Source organism: Epinephelus fuscoguttatus, linkage group LG7 (assembly GCF_011397635.1).
Source record: "Epinephelus fuscoguttatus linkage group LG7, E.fuscoguttatus.final_Chr_v1".
NCBI classification, from domain to species: Eukaryota; Metazoa; Chordata; class Actinopteri; order Perciformes; family Serranidae; genus Epinephelus; species Epinephelus fuscoguttatus.
This window is the reverse complement of record NC_064758.1, coordinates 13,315,301-13,337,282: the sequence shown is the minus strand read 5'-3', so window position 1 is coordinate 13,337,282 and position 21,982 is coordinate 13,315,301. Positions and strand designations below refer to the sequence as shown.

Genomic DNA, 21,982 nt, shown 5'->3' with positions numbered 1-21,982 from the left:
TCCTCCCACAGTCCAAAGACATGCAGACTGGGGACTAGGTTAATTGATAACTCTAAATTGTCCGTAGGTGTGAATGTGAGCGTGAATGGTTGTCTGTCTCTATGTGTCAGCCCTGTGATAGTCTGGCGACCTGTCCAGGGTGTACCCTGCCTCTCGCCCAATGTCAGCTGGGATAGGCTCCAGCCTCCCCGCGACCCTCAAGAGGATGAAGCGGTTAGAAGATGGATGGATGGAAGTTGATCTGCAGGAGAATAAATATCTGATAAAGAATGCCTGAGAGCCTCACTGCTTTAGCATAGTTTTATATTTTGAACTGTCACCCATTGCTTGAATTTTGAGTTTTTCTTTACATAAATAAAGATATTTGCAACAAACACTGGTGCTTAAAACTCCAAACCCCCCCCAATAAATATCTGTGCCCACCTACGTTGATATAGACACTTGTTCAACTGCTTATTAATGCAAATAGCTAATCAGCCAATCATGTGGCAGCAACTCAATACATTTAGGCATGTAGACATGGTCAAGACAACCTGCTGAAGTTCAAACTGAGCATCAGAATGGGAAAGAAAGGTGATTTAAGTGACTTTGAACGTGGCATGGTTGTTGGTGCCAGACAGGCTGGTCTGAGTATTTCAGAAACTGCTGATCTACTGGGATTTTCACAGAACCATCTCTTGATGCCAGAGGTCAGAGGAGAATGGCCAGACTGGTTCAAGATGATAGAAAGGCAACAGGAACTCAAATAACCACTCGTTACAACCAAGGTCTGCAGAAGACCATCTCTGAATGGACAACACGTGGAACCTTGAAGCAGATGGGCTACAGCAGCAGAGGACCACACCAGGTGTCACTCCTGTCAGCTAACAACAGGAAACTGAGGCTACAATTCACACAGGCTCACCAAAACTGGACAATAGAAGATTGGAAAAATGTTGCCTGGTCTGATGAGTCTTGATTTCTGCTGCGACATTCAGATGGTAGGGTCAGAATTTGGTATAAACAACATGTAAGCAGCGATCAATCTTGCCTTGTATCAACGGTTCAGGCTGGTGGTGGTGATATAATTGGCCACTTTGGACCCCTTAGCACCAACTGAGCATCATTTAAACACCACAGCCTACCTGAGTATTGTTGCTGACCGTGTCCATCCCTTTATGACCACAGTGCACCCATCTTCTGATGGCTACTTCCAACAGGATAACGCACCATGTCACAAAACTCAAATCATCTCAAACTGGTTTCTTGAACATGACAATGAGGTCACTGTACTCCACTGGCCTCCACAGTCACCAGATCTCTATCCAATAGAGCACCTTTGGGGTGTGGTGGAACGGGAGATTCACATCATGAATGTGCAGCTGACAAAGCTGCAGCAGCTGTGTGATGCTATCATGGACCAAATTAAGACAGTTCTGAAGGAAAAAGGGGGTCCAACCCGGTACTAGCACAGTGTACCTGATATATATATATGTATATCTTGATGATCTGTTGAATGGAAACATCTGAGAAGTTCATAGAGGACATCAATATTTATAGGAACAGCTCATTGTGAGCTCTTTTTATTCACTGAGTATACTGTCAGATTTTTCTGTAAAAAAAGAAATTCACTTCTGCCCCTCTGGTTCTCATCCCTCAGTGCAGTGTAGACAAACTCTGTAGCCTTGGTTACCTGAAATGAACTCTGCAGATCTGCTGGTGTTTTACAGTTTTTCTCAATTGTTTACATGCAATTTTGAAAACAGGGCTCCTTTCTTCAAAATATTCACACAATTATCCAAACACCACACTCAATTTGCATAACTCCTAGATTGTTTGCAAAATGACACACTTCAGTCAAAACATATACACTTCAGTCAAAACATATACACATATTTATAAAAATGCTGTTTTGTTTTCATCTCACTAACACAGTCTTCAAATGATCAGACACTATTGCAGTCAGTTACACACTACAGTGATCAATACAAAATACATTTGTAAAAAACCCTATTTTAGGAAATAGCTGGTCTAGTGCTAGACTTTTTTGCCAGACATTTTTATGTAAGGGATAATTAGATGACAAAAAGATATTGTCAAACCCACAACATTCTTCATGATTACTTTGAGGTATACAGAGAAAGTACACAAATACAACAAACAAACACAACACTGATTGCAGACTGCTGCAGAATGAAAATATTTATTTCTTACCATACTCAGTTACAGTAACAGATCAACAATGAAAATCAGAACAAAATAGTAGTTTTTCTTACTACTGTAAAGTGTAGACAGATAAAAATTCCTCTATTGGGTTTAGGAATGGGGAGTATGGTGGAAGGTATAAGACTGCAAATTCAGGGTGCTCATGGAACCAGTTGTGGACCAGAGCAGATCAATGGAAAGATACATTGTCCCAAACGACAATGTACTGCATGTGGTCCACTTGGTTTACACTAAGCACCTGTGTGCTTCCACACCAGGTGGATGTGATTATCCAATTCGTTCATTAGTGTGGTCGTTGGCAAGCAGGGGCTTTGTAATGAGAAGGAAGTAACCTCACAATCCTTATCTGTGTCTAAGGTGTGACAATGCGTGTAGAGTTTTGCAAATCACTGTGTGTAATGTTTTGCAAAAAGTGTGAAGCTGTGAGTCTGTGCTTACTGTTGTGCATCTATGGACAGGTGTTTTGCTTCTTGAGTGTAAAGAGCTGTTAATTGTGTGAAAATTTTCATTTTAGTTTGTAAACAACTGTAAAAAAAAACTGTAACTGTATTTGAGAAACATGCCTTTGGTTTTACTGCCACCTAGTGTTCAGCCTGTGGAACTGCAAACTGCAGCAAAAAAATAATATTAACTTCCTTGCAATAGATCAGGGGCCTCCATAGATACCAGGAGGAGAGTTCAGATGACAAACGGACTGTCATATGTGGTAACTCCACGGAAAGTCCCTGCATCATTGTGCTCGGTGCTCTTTGTCCTCAACATGTGTCCAGCAGCCTCATTGAGGACCATTTTTCCTCCGTGCCTGTGCATGGAGATACAGATACATCATGATAAATGCAAATAAGAATTCATGATTATCAAACAATCTATAAATGTATGATTTTCATTTTCATTTTCACCACGTGCATGCTGTACAGCTCTGTGTATACTGTACCTCACATAGGCTCCATAAACTCCTATTTCACTACAAACAGTGGAGAGTTTGAGAGGAAGTCCTCTCCTCAGCAGGATGTTTTGTTCTGTTCTGGGTCGGATTCTGTCCATCAGAATATAAGCAGCTCTCCTTTTATCGCCTTTAACCTCCTGTAGTACTCTGACCATGTCCTCTCCAAAATAATTGTTCCCTGAAGTGGTGAAGCAGAGACATATGAGGTCATGTAGTCTTAATTTTGGCAATAATAACTGACACATTGTAACATTAGGAGAAATACCAATGCAACTCCTAAGCTAACTTTTTCGGGGGGTATGCCAATGTCATCTTACCTCCTCCTTCTCTCTGAGGCTTCAGGACAAACTTATCTGGATTGGCCAAAGCCATGGCCACTGTCTGGTCACCCTCTGCACCCTGGAGCCCAGAGGAGTTTCAAAAATTATTCTCTAATTATTCTCATTTTTATTCTGGGATAAATAGAGACATTCAGAAAAACTACAGTAACAAATACACCTAGCTAAAACTGATGTGGTTTAATACAGCCATCTGCGATAAATCTACTGACACTAAAGTTATAATGTCCAGTTTTTTAACATATTTGAAATTTACAGAATGTATTAACAATAACGAGAAGAACTTCTGTGAAGTAAATTAAGTATTTTATGAGCTATAGCGACATAAATTCTCATAGTCTCAGTTTTATTTGACCTAATTACATAAATTGTTCGTATTTAGTTTATGCCAGAAATACTTGATTCAGTTGAAATACGTAAACCTGACTAAATAGGCCACAACAGAAACAAAAAACAAAACAACTGTAAAAAATTCAACGGCACAACAAACTGCAGCTGCAGATCATAAAGGTAAGTTGACATCTCTGTAAAACAGTCTGAAATAAGATGTTATTTAGATCATGTATAACTGATTTCAGGCTTTTTTAAAAAAAAATGTTCTGTATAAAATTTCCTATGTGAAGTAATGCACTAATATTCGTACATGTCCCACATAATCATGAGCCAGTTATTCATGTGTAACCCACTATTTGGGAAGGCTGCAATCACATGATCAATGCACTGATGAAATAAAGAAGGAAGGGATCCACTTAAGGAGAGAGATTGGTGTGGTGGATGGGTCAAAAAACACAGGACTTTCCCCAGGAGACCAGTGTTCACAGACATGTTAAAGTTACAGTTTTTCTCGATTGTTTACACACATTTTCTGAAAGCATGCCTCATACTGTCAGAACTCTACACACAAATCAAAAAACACACACACAATGGGCAAAACCCCTCAATTCTCCTGTAAAATGAAACTTTACATTCAAAACAATGTTATTTCTTTTCAAAATGGTATTTTGTTTTCAAATGACACACACAAACCATCATATGAATAGACATTTGTAAGAACCAGTTGAACACTGATGTGCTCAATGTAAAACACTATGATGAATGGAAAACACTTCTTCTCCATTCATCATAATGACTTAGGCCTTTTTTTTGTTCATTGTTATACTTATTACAGACAGTACATACATAAGTGTGTTGTAAAATATTTTAGAATATTGTTTTTATACTTAGAAAACACAAATATATGGTAACAAATATATTTTATTTTTCCCACAAAAACAATGTACACAGTGTACATTCTAACCAACACAAAGTTGCACCTACAGTGGTCTACATACAAAACAACAGAAGAATTTACTGTGTACAGTTACAGTAAAAAAACAAAACTATGCTGCATCCTCTCTTCTGTTTCGGTCTGGCCACAGCACCTCATCCACATCACAAGCAATGTTTTTCCTGGCCAAGCAGTGGGGGAAATATCGCCTAGCATGGCGAATCCAGCCATGAAAAGCATCAACTGCTATATCTCCACATGCGTCTTCCATAGCTTGGAGAAGGGGTATACACGTGTGTGGATTTCGGTCATGCACTTTCCATCTCCAGGCAGAAAAAGTGGCTCGGATCTCATCAGAGATTACGGTCCTTGGCCTTTCTCGTCCTCGTTTTCCCCGTCCTCCTCCTCTTACTCTCACTCCTCTGGCTCTGGCTCTGCCTCTGTTTCCAATGTTGGCATCCATTGCTCCAAAACAGAAAAGCTCACCTGTTGCCCTTTTATGCTAAAGCTCTGATTGCTAATTGTAAAACTGTGTGACAGGTGTTTGCCAATGTGATGAGTCAGTGTGCATAGTAGGGCAATTAACTTTAGAATTTTGAATGACAATGTGTTCTTTGTGAACACAAGAGCTTTTCTTCATGAAAACTGAGCCAAATGCAGAGAATTGTGTGTAGTGTTTTGGAAAAAAATGTGTTTTAGAACTGCAATTTGAGTGTAAAGCAGGAATTGTGCTTATAGTTTAGCAGAATTGGTTCAGGGGGTTGGTGCATGAGTTACATGTTGTGGTCATTGTGTCTCAAGTACCAGTATTTGTGTGTAAACAATTGAGAAAAACTGTATTATAAGGTAGGTCGATGAATAAAATGCATTCATGACATTTGTTAGGCCTTAAGGATAATGTGTGTCAGTGACACACTTAAAGAAAACTCATTTACAGCTTTGCAGTATGTTTTTTCTCACCATGTCTAGAGTATAGAGGCCAGCGAACGTTGCTCTGATCTGCTCCACTACTTGGGGCTGGTCTGGGAAGAACTTCTCCAGAACACCAGGTCTGGCGAGCACCTGCTGGACCTTCTTGGTTCCAGCCAGGTGAGTGCTGATATCTGGACATTTCACAGCCAGAGAGCGCTCCATCAGAAGACGAGCATCCCAAGTCTACACCGTACATGAAATCTGTGTTAGAAATGATTCACAACTGGAAATATTCTTTTCCATTAATTCTATTCAATTCAATTGTTGTTTTTAAGAAGTAAGAACTGTTAATCAAGAAACACACTAAGTCATTAACAAATATTGAAAGTTATATGACTGGATATTTCTGTGATGCATCCTGAAAATACTGTACATGAAAATGAAAAGTCCTTTTTTTCCCTCCATATAGTGTTTTGAAGACTTTCTACCCATTTGTAGTCAAAATGGTTTAATGCAACTTTGAAGCTGCTCTGATTAAAAAAAAAAAATAAAAATTACACTAACAATTGATGCGTAATGTGAAAGTAGTCAGTGGTAGTGAAAGCCTACAAATAATTATCACTCAGCTTTGCAGTTCCACTCAGCACTTTAGTGTCTTTTAACTTGTACTGATTTTCCAGCCCACAACTTTACCATTTCAGTTCATTCTGAGCACTCTCATTATCAGTGAGCGCATTTACATGCACACTAATAAACCGATCATTATCTGATTTCTGGAGTTATCTGATTATTAAAGTGGTCATGTAAACAGCATAATCCGATAGGCTTTATCAGATAAAAGCCATTATCTGATTATGAGAAATCAGATAAACACACCTAGCTTTTTCCCCAATAGTCAGATTATTCGGTGCATGTGTACCCTTTGATCTGGTTTCTTTCGGGTTTTGTTATTTTATACTCCCACTCCACTACATTTTAGAGGGAAATATTGTACTTTCTACTCCACTACGTTAATCTGACATCTTTTGTTTCCTTTCAGATAAAGATGTTACATAAAATAATATGTTTTTATATTCTCAAATACATGCTCTCACATGTATTTGTTAATGATAAAAACAAACAGTACTGTAAGAATAAAAGCTGTCAGCATGATGAGTGCTTTATTTTGCAAATATATGACTTGCGTACTTTTCAAGGTTTTTCAAGGATATGAGTACCTACTGTAACAGGAAGTTTGAGTTATATGTCATGTACTTGAGGGGAAATCCAACTGAAGGACTGAATCATGTAAACCAGGTTTTTCTGATTATCAGATTATTGAAGTGCACGTAAACGCGTCAAATCGGATTATTACCATTACCTGATAATTCCCAGTTATCTGATTATTGTGCGCATGTAACCGTGCTCAGTGTGCTGTTCAGTAAAAAAAAAGCTCTGACAAAACGACTGTACGTCACTTGGCCAGCAGCACACAACAGTCAGACAGAGTTAGCCACTAGCTGATGAACACAGTGGAGCATTTAGAAGCTAAAGAGCCAGATATCACCTGGTTCGAATGGTGCCCCTAGGTTAAATGGCCATTGGTAGTGGTTATCAGTGTTATAGCTATGAGTTAGTAAGGTCCTGCTACAGCAACTGCATATTCAGAATGCCATAATCAGCATGTTAGATGGTCGTATTTATTGTTATGCTGCGACAGAGGAAGTCAGGTGACGGAATGGTAGTCGGGTATATATATTGATCAGGGTGACAAATGGCCAACATTGGTGTCCCATGTGAAACCAGAGGTTGAGTTAACAGTGAACCATTTAAGGTGATCGTTTGTAGATTTTGTGTTTACAGCTTGTCTCTGCTGCCTCCAAGTGGCCAAATGAGGTATTGCAGTTTTCAATTAACGTAAGAATATTAATTTCTTACCTGTTCAGTGTAGTTACCTGGCATGTAGCCATAGCGGTAGTACACTACAGCTACCTCCAGCCCATCTCTGCAGAGTTACAGTTAGACAGCATTAACTGAATTAAAAGAACTTACATATTATCACTTGACCAAAAGAATGTCATAAATACTGTGAGGTTTCAAACGTGATCAGCCACCCTAGCTAGTAAAATTATCGCAGGTAAAATAATAGTTCCAGTATGTTGTGAAATATCCCAAATAAATAAATATGAATAACAATTTCATGTATGTGCATTAACATTACATCATTACATTTTTGCCCTCTACATACCACAATCACTCTCCATCGTTTACAATTCAACTACAAATTTTACAGATATAAATACTAAATGAATACTTACACAAACAGGTTTTGGTTGGCATCTAGAAATCCTCTTCTGGACACCTCCTCAAACTTTCTGCGGATAACAGGAATATTCCTGCATGGAGAGAAAATAATCTTCATACCAAAAAAAACATGTTTTTTTACTTATGTTATTTAACCCATATTCAAGTCCCATTGAGATCAACAATCTCTTTTACAAGGGAAACCTGGCCAAGACAGCAGCACACAAAAAGTTATAGCCAAACAACAACACAATAAGGAAACATAAAAGATATAAAGTAACATGCAGAATTATTAGAACACCTAAGCACAATGACAAGAACCAACTGATTCATTCATCCTTGTACTTGTACTTCATCCTTGTACTGTACAGTTTGGCTTTAAAGTCAGGCAGAGAGACCAATTCACTCTTTCTGAAGGTTATACCAGCTGAGAGGAGCACAGCACATAAAAGTTTTCTTTCCCAGCTCAGTCCAAGCACCAGGAACAGACAACTAAACTAAATCTAAAGATCTCAGACTACAGCTACAATCAGATCTCTGTTCTAGCAAAGTATAAATGTACAAAGGAAGCCTAATACAAAGATGTTTGTAACAAGTGACAACCTCTAACTTCTGTCCCTAAGCAGTAATAACACAGTGGGTAATAATAATCACAGGCTTCTTCCTAGCATTGAGAAATCCATAACCTTGGTTTCATCTGCATTTGATAACATTGAAAACAGCCTGCACTTAGGCCACAGCCTCTGTGATGGATGAGCTGGCACAATATATCAGTGTCATCGGCATAAAAATGAAAACTGGCACCAACCATATTTTGACCAAGACTATCAATTTAAAAATAAAAAAAATCGGGCCTAACACAGAACCCTGGGGTACACCATTGCCAGTGTTGAGCCAGTTAGAGGTGAGTCCATCAAACTAAACACACTGAGACCTTTCTGAGAAGTAATTCACAAAGCAGCCCACCGCCTGATCAGATATACCAATAATAGTCAACCTCTGTTTATATAATAAGATGGTCAACAGTATCAAAGGCTTTGGACAGGTCAATAAATAGAGCTGCACTGCACAGCTCTGCTTCATGTCAAAAACGCCAATGATACCACTTGCCAGCTTCATGGTTGCGGTAATGGTGCTATGTTGCTTTCTGAAGCCAGAATGATGTTTAGATAGAATGGAGTTATTACAGAAAAACACCTTCAACTGCACTCATTAATCATTCAAGATCTTTGCTAGAACTGACACCTTTGAAGTGGGCCTATCAGCAGTGGGGGAACATACTAGGCTGACTTTCATATTTTTGGAGTCACCTTAGAGCTTAGAGAGAGGTTGAAAATATAGGTCAAGGGTTGAGCAATAAAATCTGCAGCTAATGTTAAGAAAATGGTTCAGAGTTGTCTATACCAGCAGGTTCTTTACTAACTTGACAAAGTCTTCATGCACTTCACAAACAGAAAAAGGAAAGAAACAGAAAAGTTGATGTATACCAGGTCTGCGTCTGAAGGTTGATGCAAAGTTTCTGTTTAAGAAATTCAGTTTTTACATATCTTTAAACCCTTTGCCCTTACCTGTTCCAAAGCTCCTTTTCAATGGAACGATGATTGAGTTTGGAAGTCTGGACATCCTCAACCAGAAACAGGATTACTGCCCTGCAGAAGGCGAATCAAGTTTATTACCAATTGCTTATTATTCAGTCAGTGTAAAACGTAGTAATCAAAGGTTTTTCTTGTAGGATAAATTCTGCACCAAATCAAGTTAAAAGAAATTGTGAAAAACATGAGAAAAATTCTGATTCCTTCATATTTTTACAAGCTTTACACAAAACAAAACTGTTATGATATGTATTTATCATATGTAATCAACCAAAACTTGCCATTCATAATGTCCAGGAGATCTTCTTTCCTTATAAATTTTTTATTGATACTACATTATGTTGACCTCCACCATCACTACACTTACTTCTGTTGGCCGTAGAGCTCCCAGGCCTTGGCGAGAGCAGCCATCATTCCAGAAGTCCTGTTGGTATCCTGAACACACTGGCTCTCTTCCAAAAGACCAACTGACCTCAGTACGTGCCTGACAAATCAGAGAGAGCCATCTGCTATTTTGCATGAATTGACGTTACAGATGTAGCAAAAACCGAGCAAGATAAGTTGTGAAAGTGAATGTTTGTGCCAAATTTGAAAAAAAATCCTCAAGGCGTTCTTGACATATCACGTTCACAAGAATGAGACAGACAAAGTCACAGTTACCTGACTTTGACCAATGACCACCAAAATCTAACCATTTCATTGTTGGGTTGAAGTGGAAATTTGAACCAAATTTGGCGAACTTCCCTTGAGGATTTACTGAGATATCACGCCCACAGGAATAGCACCGATGAACAGAAAGATAACCTGAAAACATAATGCCCCCTGCCATGGCTATTACTGGCGCCGATTATACAAGTCATGTCTGGTGCACGGGAGTGACCGCAGCTGCTAATCATCTTTCAATCAATTCTGCTTCATATACCAAGCTCCAAGTTCAGAACGCCACCAGATTGTAGACTCTGCTTACCAGTCAGTCATGGTCAAGCCACCTTGTTAATCCTGTACTTTTGACTTGCTTACTAATACCTGTTTCTCTGTGCCTGCAGCTTTATCCCAGCCTGACTCCTGCCTCCTGCTCCACTCCTTCTCCCCCTGTTAACCAACTGTCGTCACTTCAGCTTTCCACCTGCACGGAAACTCCTGCTCAACTCAGTAACCACCTGAACCTCATCTGCTCCTTTCACCTCACTGCTCTGGAACCTCTTGGCTAGTCTCTATACAGACTCTACATTCAGTGAATGTAACCCTGGAGATCTTGCCACCGGAAGAAGAGCAGAAGAGCCCTGGTATAATTGGCGTCACTGCAAACTCTGAATCCATCGCAATGGTTCAGCATATTTACTTAAATGGAAGTCGGAAAGGGAAATTCGCATCTTCCGCCCAAATCAAACCGGAATGCCAAAAAATCGGGGGTCTGCCCTCAGAGGCTGTATCGCCGTCTGCCAGAAGTCAGACGCCAAATAAAGCCGATGGGTTCCGAGAATGCCTCTTGGCCAGCTTCCCCAGTCAGCTCCCCTGCTTCACTCCCCAACCTCAGACTTTAGCCTCCCAGTACTCCTCCACTCATTTTTATTGATAATAAATCACATACTAGAAACTGCTCCTGATCTATGTTTTTGTCTGATTTTGGGTTCACTTGTCTAGTCACAGTCTCTCTGGTTAATTTAGCGGTGGTTAATAATCTTCTTGAGAGAAATATTTACTGCAATCACCAAGCTGTGTCAGTTTTCAAGGTGAAGTGTCGATGTATTCAGTGTAAGTAACCACAGCTGTTTTCATGTCTTTAGAAAAGTGAAGTTTCCTTAAGCTGAATTGCACAGAAGCACTTTCTGACCCCAACAGCTGAGTTGGGCGTTTTTGCGTAGGAATATGGAGGTTGTATGGCTGAGAAAATGTAGCATTAAAGGAAAGGGCTGGCTGATGGCAAGGTAAAGCAGAAAAAATAAATATAGCATCCACTTGATTTTTTTGTTTTGTTTTGTTTTTTAAGGTAGGCTTTTTTGAAGTTGCTAAAAAACATTTTGCTGCTAACCACAGTCCATAGCAATGCAGTGCTAATTGTCTGGGGCACTAGTCCCATCTGGTTCTCCAAACAAGAAGCACACTGCCATCCACTGTATGTAATACACTGACGGTAGAAAAGTATCTCATACAGCCCCACTTCAAAAACCTGAACTATCTCTTTAAGCCTGAGCAGTAATCCCCTGCTTAAACTGATGAAAAGTTAAAGCTCTATCTGTTAACTTATACGAATGTCATATTTGCTGAAACACTAGACAATATCCACGCAGTAGTGCATGAGAGAGTCTGTGAAACAAATCATGTTCCTCTGCCATCACATAGTGCTTCTGATGGCATTAGCAAAAATTCACTGTGGCTGAAGGAAAACAACTCATCAGAGCCCAGGAGTCTCTAACGCAGTTATCAATCATGTCAGTTGCTGCTCCCGAACTGTGATCAAACTGTCAAACTAGGGAGTGCTGATCAAGATTCTGCATTGCCCATTTCTTGCCCCAAATGTTTTCAGAAACATTTTTTAGTGTACTGATTAGCTGTAAAATGAGAAAGCTTGTGACTAAGCTGCCATGTTGAAAACAGTCGAGCCATAATGAAGCACAGCCCACCAGCCGAAACAAACAAATCCAGAGATCCAATCAGTGCCGCCTGTGTGACATCAGTCTTCGTCTGAATGTCAAATTAGTTTCCTTTTCTCTGGATTTGCACTTGTTTTTACAATTTCATCACCTGATGCTCTTTACTGTTTTTTGTTCAGCCATAATAAGTGCTTGCTCATGTTAGCAGCAAAACAATACACCGCTTAACACTCAAGTGAGTTAAAAAGTAAATCTGCTGTGTTAGCTCCTTCTATTCTCTCTGGTTGACCAACCACTGTTGGGTGGCGGAAAATGCATCACTAGCTGAGTGTCGCTTGTGATTTTTCCTGTGAATGTCACCATAGACACCTGTAACACTGCAAATGCAAGGGCTTTCATCAGTGGACCATAGACTCTACACCATTGTGTTGCCTCATTCAGCAATAGATAGTGACTTCACAGAAAATCTTCGATATTATTACTACTCCTACATGTTCTCAGATACCTGTGCACCACAGGGAGACAGTCAGACACGCCAAAAGCACCAGCAGCAATAGTGTTGATCTCTATCTGCTTCAGGGAAGGAGTCCCATCCTCCCCCTGATCCACCATGTAGTCACACCGGTTTAAACCCACCACTATGGACTGGAAAGAAAATACATAGTTTAAATTTCACTAATTTCCACATACTAAAATCAACCACAACAGACCCACCTGTAGAAATAATCATGTCACTACAAATATAACATAGCACATTATAATAATCACTAAATCACACAAACCTGTATCACCTCATCTTCATCACTAGGGAGTGTCTTAGTTTAGTTTCACTTAGTTTGACAAATAATCTTGCACTCATTTTATTTATGTTTTTTAATATATGGCTTACCTGAAAAAAAACTTGTATAGATATTTAAATAATACAATATATATAATACAGTATATAGACCAACTTTCTCATTTTATAAAAATAAATGCCTTATGCTTTAAGAGTGCAAATAGACCTGTTCTTAGTGGACAGTTGCACGTGCACACTGGTGGCAGAAAAACAGCAGACACAAATGTGAAACGGTTGAGACACCCAGAATGGAAATTTTAAAAAATTTACAAATTACAAAAAAAAGATAACCTTTAGTTTTATTGAAAACCGTCGCTGAGGATGCCATTTGAAGCTAAACGAAGACCTTAATGGGTGCTAGAATTTATTGTAAACAAAAAATCTACATAATATTCACATACGCAATTCATAGAGCCCTACAGTTACAGCATGAAATTATATTTAGGCTTATATTCGCATACACCTAGTGGCAGCAGTATTTACATTGTCCTAAAATGCATTAAAAAAATTAAAACAAGTTAATGTTAACTGAGCCATGAAGTGCAGTTTGCCGTCAGCAGCCTATAGCTGCCTGACTTGTTTAAATGTCTTATAGCTATAGCTTCGTTTTATGTCCTTGTCGCTTGCTCTGCAGCACGTCTGTCCATAGTAAACAAAAATCATTTGACAGATCTCGGCATTAAACATCCTGGACGTCACCGCAAAGTACAAAACTGTATGCATCGAGAGGTTTATGTCTTGAGTTATTCTTTCGTATGGATGCTGGGTTTTTCCACAAGGTAGGCTATAAAGATGTCCGACCACTGTAACGTTGCATTGCTCAGGGTTAGTTTGTTAGTGCGAGACCATATGTATACACATACATACATCTACGTGTAGAAAATAAAGTTTTGTCTCCAGTTAATTAGAATCTTGATATTTAGGCTATAATCACTGTTGGACGCTCAATAGAGGAGTGTGTGTTTGGCTTACATGAACTGACTTCCTGACATGGTGAAAGATAATTCATCATCATAAGGAACTGCAAAAACTCACATTTGTCAAGTATGGATTTGTCTTATTGTCCCTGGTTAATACTTGTAGAGACGCCCTCATGTAATAAAATTTAATGTGAAAGTAACATTAGACAACTTTTCAACTAGCTAGCTGATGCCGTCTGTTTATCAGCTCCTTGATTATAACAGAGTAGTAACTTTCACCACTGCTCATCCTAGAAAGGACACCACAATGTATGTTATTTGTTTGGATTATTAAACGTATGATGGATCATGGATGTTTGTTTCTACCAGTCAGCTATCAGCTATAGCACATTAGCTACATCGCTAACATTAGCAAGCCTTTAATTTTTAGGAACTGCCCATTGGTTCGACATCCCATTGTTCCGACCATATTAAACACATTGTTCCGAAGTCTGTTCCGAAATCATCATGATGCCCTGTGGTTAAGGTCTGGTTAGGTTTAGGCACAAAAACCACTTGGTTAGGGTCAGGAAAAGATCATGGTGTGGGTTAAAATGAAAAAGAAAGTGACAAACACATAAGCTGTGAGCCTGCTCCGCCTCAAGCCGGTCGCGGTCCACCATACGCCCGCCGCGAGCCGTTCAGCACCGTGGGCAGTCGGACTAATGGGATGTCGAACCAATGGGCTGTCGAACCAATGACATGGACCCTAATTTTCCCTGCCTGGATGCAGATGGGAACCGATCTAAACACACATTCTAGTCTCTACGTTGACATAAACAAAGAATGTGTTTTCTTGTGGCAAAGAGTACTTTGTTATGATCAAGGTGTTGATAAGCAGGCAGCATTAGCTAGCTAACGCACTAGCAAGTCAAGTTGAACTTCCACATTTAATTATATTATATGGGGAAGTCTCCACAACTATTAATTAAGGAATAAGCCAAATCCATGCTTGACGATGATGATATATCTTTCACCACATAAAGGATTCAGTTCATATGAGCCTAACACACTCATTTACTAAGCATTGAGCAGCACTGATTAGCCTAGATATCCAGGGACAACACTTTATTTTTTTACTACATGTAGATCATACACCCATGGATATAAAAACAACTCATTGCAATTGGTTGAGAAATATAAACGTGCTTTTTACATTTTACTCAGCACTCACACTGAAACCACTACTGTCCCTTTCTGCCACCAGTTTGGCTCCACCCACTAAATAGCCTACATCATCTCTGTTAACAAATACAAAAAGGGTCTATCCTGTTTCACAGCAGGTTATCTACATCACTAACCTGTTTCCGACCTTCCTGCTGCACTTGTCTGTATATGCCAAACAACTTAGCTGTAAAATCATCTGCCTGGATAGTTCTGTGATGTTGAAAAAGACAAATCATTAAACCTTATCAGTGATGGAGCCCTTTTGAGCTTCATTCTGTTACACTGTGCTCCCGTCAAAAAAATTTCACAGGGTTTTATAGAAAATAAAAACTTAATCATTAACAAAATGTTGTCATCCATGTGACCAACATTCCCTTTGTACCCTGCAAGAGCCTCTTCTAGAAAGTCTGGGTCCTGGCTGATCTTGTCCACCAATGTGTTGAGGTGAGTCTGCACATCCAGAGCCTGGAGGAGGGCGGCTCTGGGCACAGGAGTGGGGAAGAGTGTAAATGGGGCGTAGGTGACGACCTGAAAGCAGAATACAAATGTGGTGACTGGCTGCTGTTAGAAAAACCAAGAAAGATAAAGATATCACCAGTGCATTCTAGAAAAACCTTTCATTTGCACACAAAATGTACATAATGATATTTTTGTGTGTGGCAGCTCTCCTTTTAAGATGAATGCTATATGGTGGAAGGGCAGTGGCACACAATGTTTTCTTTATACCAAGACACCCCTTCTTTGTTTTGTTTTTTTCCCCTTTTATTTAAGGCAACACCACTCCCCCATAACATGCACACATAATTCACACATTTTTTACAGGCCAAAAAATAATACTGATGTAACATACTATGATATTTGAACTAATATCAGTTTAAAGTGAAGTAATTAAGGCCTGCTCTCCACTCAGGAAAAGAAGTCATCTGATTTAAGGCCAGGACACATGTGAAGTCTTAAACACTTTTGTGATGCTACGGGGGCTGATTGCCGACGATCAGCTGTTAGTGTGGTAGGACGCAGTGCTGAAGGACTGTATTCTCACACACAGTACGGTGCACCTAGTAATCCATTGTTAATATAAATATATTGATTATAGCCTTCTTGGTATAAAATGTTCCTGTAAATATTGCTTTGTTTTTTTAACGTCGTATAACATTATCGAAAATGCAATACAAAATGTAAATGAATAAATCTTGCATCACCCTCGACCCCTTCATAAAGCATCCACTCTTTAATCACAGATTTATGGGACACTCAACGTTTGTGGCCAACAGAGTGTAATGTAAAATAATTAATCCACCTTTTATCCCAAGATTTTAATGAAATATGTAATGAAACCAGGCCTAGATACCTCAGAGAATTACTACAGTGGGTCCTCCTCGCTGCCTTCACCCTGTCAGACCTCATCCAGAAGTCGGGACTTTGATCTTTCTTTTTGTACATCTGGGGTCACAACAGTTGTAAGAATCTTGCAAGAATCCTAGTTATGTATTATATTATATTATATAATATTATATTATATTATATTATATTATATTATATTATATTATATTATACTTAGGTGGCCTTCAAATGATTGAATGTGACAGATGCTATCTGTCTCATGTAGTTGCTGTGTGCAGGTACCAGTTGAGGACACTTCTAAATATGTGGCTGCACTGAAACTTGAAGTATCAGTCTCTTTAGAAATAATACATGTTGTATTCACAGACATTTTATTGAAACTATGCACATTTTCAAATTCATAGATGTTATTTCTATGGTCTAAGACAGTCCAAAAATATTAGTAAACACAAACAACTGTCCCCCAAATCCCAGAACTAAAGAAACTCAAATTTGCTGCTGAAACTTTGTGATGCCATCAAGTATAAAGTCTGGAGCTGCTGTATAGACAATGACTTGGAAACTGGAAAAGATGTTCTGAGATCACTACAATAGAGTAAAGCTCATTTGGGTATAAAATAGAAAGCAAACATTCTATGGGTCCACAAAATCGGGCTCCCATTCATTGTCTATGGAGCAGCTCCAGACTTTATACCCTATGACATCACAAGTTTGAGACTTACTTCCCTGGTTTCTGGCTTTGAGAGAGATGAGCTCATGTTAACAATTATTGACTGAACTTTCCTCAGCCATGGAAATAACATTTGGAATTCTTAAAGCCTTTGGAAACACAGCTTGAAATAGTAAAAATGCATATATTATATCAAAGTCGAGTGTCTCATTAATCATCCACAAAAGAGTGAAAATAACCATTAATAACTATTAGAAAACCTGGTTTAAAAACAGCTCATTTTGCTGTTTAAACCACTTGCTAGGACAGAGTGGGCGTGGCAGATAACGCTCTGATTGACAACTCCCTCGTTTTGATTGACATCTCCCTGGCTCAGCAATGGCTGCCACAAATTTAATCCAGCCGTACATGTTTGAGCCCTCTGATGACGAAGCAGAAGCCCTGCCAACTGAAAATGATTCCTTTCAGGTGGTCACTGAATGGTAAGTTTCAAAATGTTTTGTGATTCATATTAATGTTACTTTGTAAAATAGCATAACTTTTACATGCAATGTTAGCTGAGATGAATGACAACAGGAGGCTAACGCTTTGCAAAGCTAACTGCTTGGGGTTGGGGTTAGAGGTGAGGAAGGGTGCACATTACATCCCCTCCCCACATGCCGACACCGGCACCGGGCCCAGGGGGGAAGCCCAGCCGCTGACAAGCCGCATCTTCCTGCAGCTCCATAAGCTGCAAAGGCTCGGATTGTCCGGGCTCTGGAGCCAGTCAACCTGATTTGAGTGCTGCTGGGAACCCGCCGGAGGCAGAGCCTCCGCTGGGTCACAGCCGAGCGGTTCAGCCAGTTTACGATCTGTATTTTCTAAACATCAGACTAGAAAGAGGAGTTGGCTCAGACTCAAAGAGGCAGATTTAGCTGGAGCAGAAAGGTTTTGTTGCGCTATTGTTGGGTTACTAATTTTAAAAAAAAATGCATGGATGCAGATGGCTTTGTAACCAATAATTGCATCAGTGTTATCTTGACTTGATTTTCAGCATGTAAATTCCTCCCAATCTCTAAGGGACCCAAGGGTCCCATGGGATTCTCCATTTTATGTCAGCCTCTAATGGAAACCACTCAGGGAAAAGGGGTTCAAAACATATACAAACAATTAAAACAAATCTGTGTGGTTGTTCCTACCTCAGATGAATTGGGGGTCTCGAGTGTGCGCATAAGAAGCCCATGTTGAAAAGCCAACTCTTTTGCTTCTTCCACTAAACAGTTTAGTCTGTCAGGATTTGAGATCAGCTGCTGGAGAAATACTTCTCTTGCCATCACAAAAACACAGCAGCCTTTCAGGAAGCAAATGGACTTTATAGCTGCTGTGTAGCCGTGAGTCAGGGCCGGGCATTTTGAGAAGAAAGAAAAAGGAGGAAGAGCAGGAAGATGAAAACAGAAAGAGCAGAAAGACAAATGAGAAATACAGGATGGGCTGTCAGCAGAAATGCCCCAACAAAAACTTTTTAAACTTCTTAAATCAAAACTATGTTAGAAACCATGTGTCTCTAAAACACACAGTACAATAGGTCGTTGTCATTTTGACATGTCACAGAGGAAACAACAAAGGTGTAAATAAAGAAATCAAGAAATCAATAATGGCTAAATAGCAAATTATCGCAAAATGAAAAGTCAAAATGTCTGCTGTGAGAAAGACCTACAGTACAGGCCAAAAGTTTGGACACACCTTCTCATTCAATGCGTTTTCTTTATTTTCATGACTATTTACATTGTAGATTCTCACTGAAGGCATCAAAACTATGAATGAACACATGTGGAGTTATGTACTTAACAAAAAAAGGTGAAATAACTGAAAACATGTTTTATATTCTAGTTTCTTCAAAATAGCCACCCTTTGCTCTGATTACTGCTTTGCACACTCTTGGCATTCTCTCCATGAGCTTCAAGAGGTAGTCACCTGAAATGGTTTCCACTTCACAGGTGTGCCTTATCAGGGTTAAGTAGTGGAATTTCTTGCTTTATCAATGGGGTTGGGACCATCAGTTGTGTTGTGCAGAAGTCAGGTTAATACACAGCCGACAGCCCTATTGGACAACTGTTAAAATTCATATTATGGCAAGAACCAATCAGCTAACTAAAGAAAAACGAGTGGCCATCATTACTTTAAGAAATGAAGGTCAGTCAGTCCGAAAAATTGCAAACTTTAAATGTGTCCCCAAGTGGAGTCGCAAAAACCATCAAGCGCTACAACGAAACTGGCACACATGAGGACCGACCCAGGAAAGGAAGACCAAGAGTCACCTCTGCTTCTGAGGATAAGTTCATCTGAGTCACCAGCCTCAGAAATCGCAAGTTAACAGCAGCTCAGATTAGAGACCAGATGAATGCCACACAGAGTTCTAGCAGCAGACCCATCTCTAGAACAACTGTTAAGAGGAGACTGCGCGAATCAGGCCTTCATGGTCAAATAGCTGCTAGGAAACCACTGCTAAGGAGAGGCAACAAGCAGAAGAGATTTGTTTGGGCCAAGAAACACAAGGAATGGACATTAGACCAGTGGAAATCTGTGCTTTGGTCTGATGAGTCCAAATTTGAGATCTTTGGTTCCAACCACCGTGTCTTTGTGAGACGCAGAAAAGGTGAACGGATGGATTCCACATGCCTGGTTCCCACTGTGAAGCATGGAGGAGGTGTGATGGTGTGGGGGTGTTTTGCTGGTGACACTGTTGGGGATTTATTCAAAATTGAAGGCACACTGAACCAGCATGGCTACCACAGCATCCTGCAGCGACATGCCATCCCATCCGGTTTGCGTTTAGTTGGACGATCATTTATTTTTCAACAGGACAATGACCCCAAACACACCTCCAGGCTGTGTAAGGGCTATTTGACCAAGAAGGAGAGTGATGGAGTGCTGCGGCAGATGACCTGGCCTCCACAGTCACCGGACCTGAACCCAATGGAGATGGTTTGGGGTGAGCTGGACCGCAGAGTGAAGGCAAAGGGGCCAACAAGTGCTAAACACCTCTGGGAACTCCTTCAAGACTGTTGGAAAACCATTTCAGGTGACTACCTCTTGAAGCTCATGGAGAGAATGCCGAGAGTGTGCAAAGCAGTAATCAGAGCAAAGGGTGGCTATTTTGAAGAAACTAGAATATGAAACATGTTTTCAGTTATTTCACCTTTTTTTCTTAAGTACATAACTCCACATGTGTTCATTCATAGTTTTGATGCCTTCAGTGAGAATCTACAATGTAAATAGTCATGAAAATAAAGAAAACGCATTGAATGAGAAGGTGTGTCCAAACTTTTGGCCTGTACTGTATGTCTGATTAGGCATTAGAAACTCACAACCTTAGACACCAAGGACAAGTCATGATCCTGTTGAACTACCTGCCAAGTGAGACACCTTAGACTGCCTTCATACTATGACTTCAGCTATCAGTGTCGCATGATTTTTTGAAAATTTGAGATTTTTGTACGTCATCTAGACAACATATAGATTTTTCATTGACTGCAATGGTTTACAGTAAGATGGAAATCAAAATATTGTCAAAAGTTCTGTTTTTGACATACAATGAGGCAAAGCTGTCCGGCATCTTATAATAATAACACTGGCAGCAACAAAAGAGACAGTCAGCAGAGCTGTCCGGCCCCTGAAATTGAAGACATTCCACAAAAGAAATTGACAGAGCAGGAAACACAACATATCGAATCGGTGACAGTGACTGGATGTAATGCCTCAAACTTGTCTTTTCCATGTACATCGAGGAAGAAATTGTAGTAGAAAAAATGCAAGTTCACCTATAAGTCCTTTCATTGATTCAGTCAACCAAAATTTATTTGAACTGAAAGCTCTGCTTATTGTGTCAAATGTTGCTATTTGCTAAAAATGTGATTAATCAAGATTAATTGATTACAAAGCCACTGATTAATTTTTTTTTTTAATCGTGTCCCACCACTAATTTAAATAACTTTGCCTTGTTTGCTCTCAGACAATAAGATAGTCAAAGCATAATGTCTGCCCTTACCTGTGAGAAAATGTCGCTGCAGAGGCACGGTATTGGAGAAAGATCTTCAACAATGTGGAACTACTCTAAGATAGCATGGTTTTGTCTGCTTAGACTCACAGGCCTTCGTCAAGGGTCCAGTCTTAACCTGTTGAAGCCACACCCTATGACCATTTAACTTTGCATAACTTTGAGGGGGTGGGCATTTGGGAAAGGTTTTACTGGACTACAGACTTCATGGAGATGCAATGTCCAAGATGGTTTTTGTGAGTGTTTCACAAGCCTTTATTATTAGCAAAAATGTACCTAACCAAACTAGTCCATCAGTGACATTCCTCCTTGTGTGAGTATCAAGGATTTGAGTGACACTTGTTAAAGAAGTTGATTTGTCTTGTGTCAGAAGTTATCTAAGACAATGATTTTGCTCAGACAGACAAACTCAATGCTCACCTCGAAGTGATGGCACACACAAGGAAAGAAGGACTGCGGCGTAGACTGCCCTCTCCAATCACTGCAGATCCTCAAAGATCTCCAAACATGAGCGATGCAGCTGGCCAGCCGTCGAGGGGTTTCTTTATAACAGAAAGACAGGAAGAGCCTGCTCTCCAGGGACTTCCATCAGTATGTCTAAGCCAAGCATGTCCAAAGTCTGGCCCGCGGGCCAATTGTGGCAGGAGGACTGATTTTAAATGGCTTGCAGACTGTCTTTCAAAATGTATTATATTTTTCCTATACCACACATTATTTGTCAATCCAGTCAGGGGTGGGGGCAAACACTGTTCATCTGCACAAACTGCGGTGCCACACAGCTGGTTCAATGTCCGACAAGTTTCCCTTTATATTTATTGTCTTCTGAGTCGA

General features: G+C 39.9%; 1 protein-coding gene across 1 annotated transcript; it reads right to left on the bottom strand.

Moving 5' to 3' along the window:
* Positions 1-2,403: 2,403 nt before the first annotated feature.
* LOC125891574 (glutathione synthetase-like) lies at positions 2,404-21,658 on the bottom strand. Its single transcript, XM_049580951.1, has 13 exons — positions 21,572-21,658; positions 18,294-18,475; positions 15,484-15,629; positions 15,236-15,311; positions 12,643-12,782; positions 9,911-10,027; positions 9,520-9,600; positions 7,966-8,043; positions 7,586-7,652; positions 5,717-5,911; positions 3,469-3,550; positions 3,140-3,329; positions 2,404-3,007 (listed from the first exon to the last, which is right to left on the bottom strand). Exons 2-13 carry the CDS (start codon positions 18,426-18,428, stop codon positions 2,884-2,886), a joined length of 1,431 nt encoding a protein of 476 aa, XP_049436908.1. The 5' UTR covers positions 18,429-18,475; positions 21,572-21,658; the 3' UTR covers positions 2,404-2,883.
* Positions 21,659-21,982: the final 324 nt, after the last annotated feature.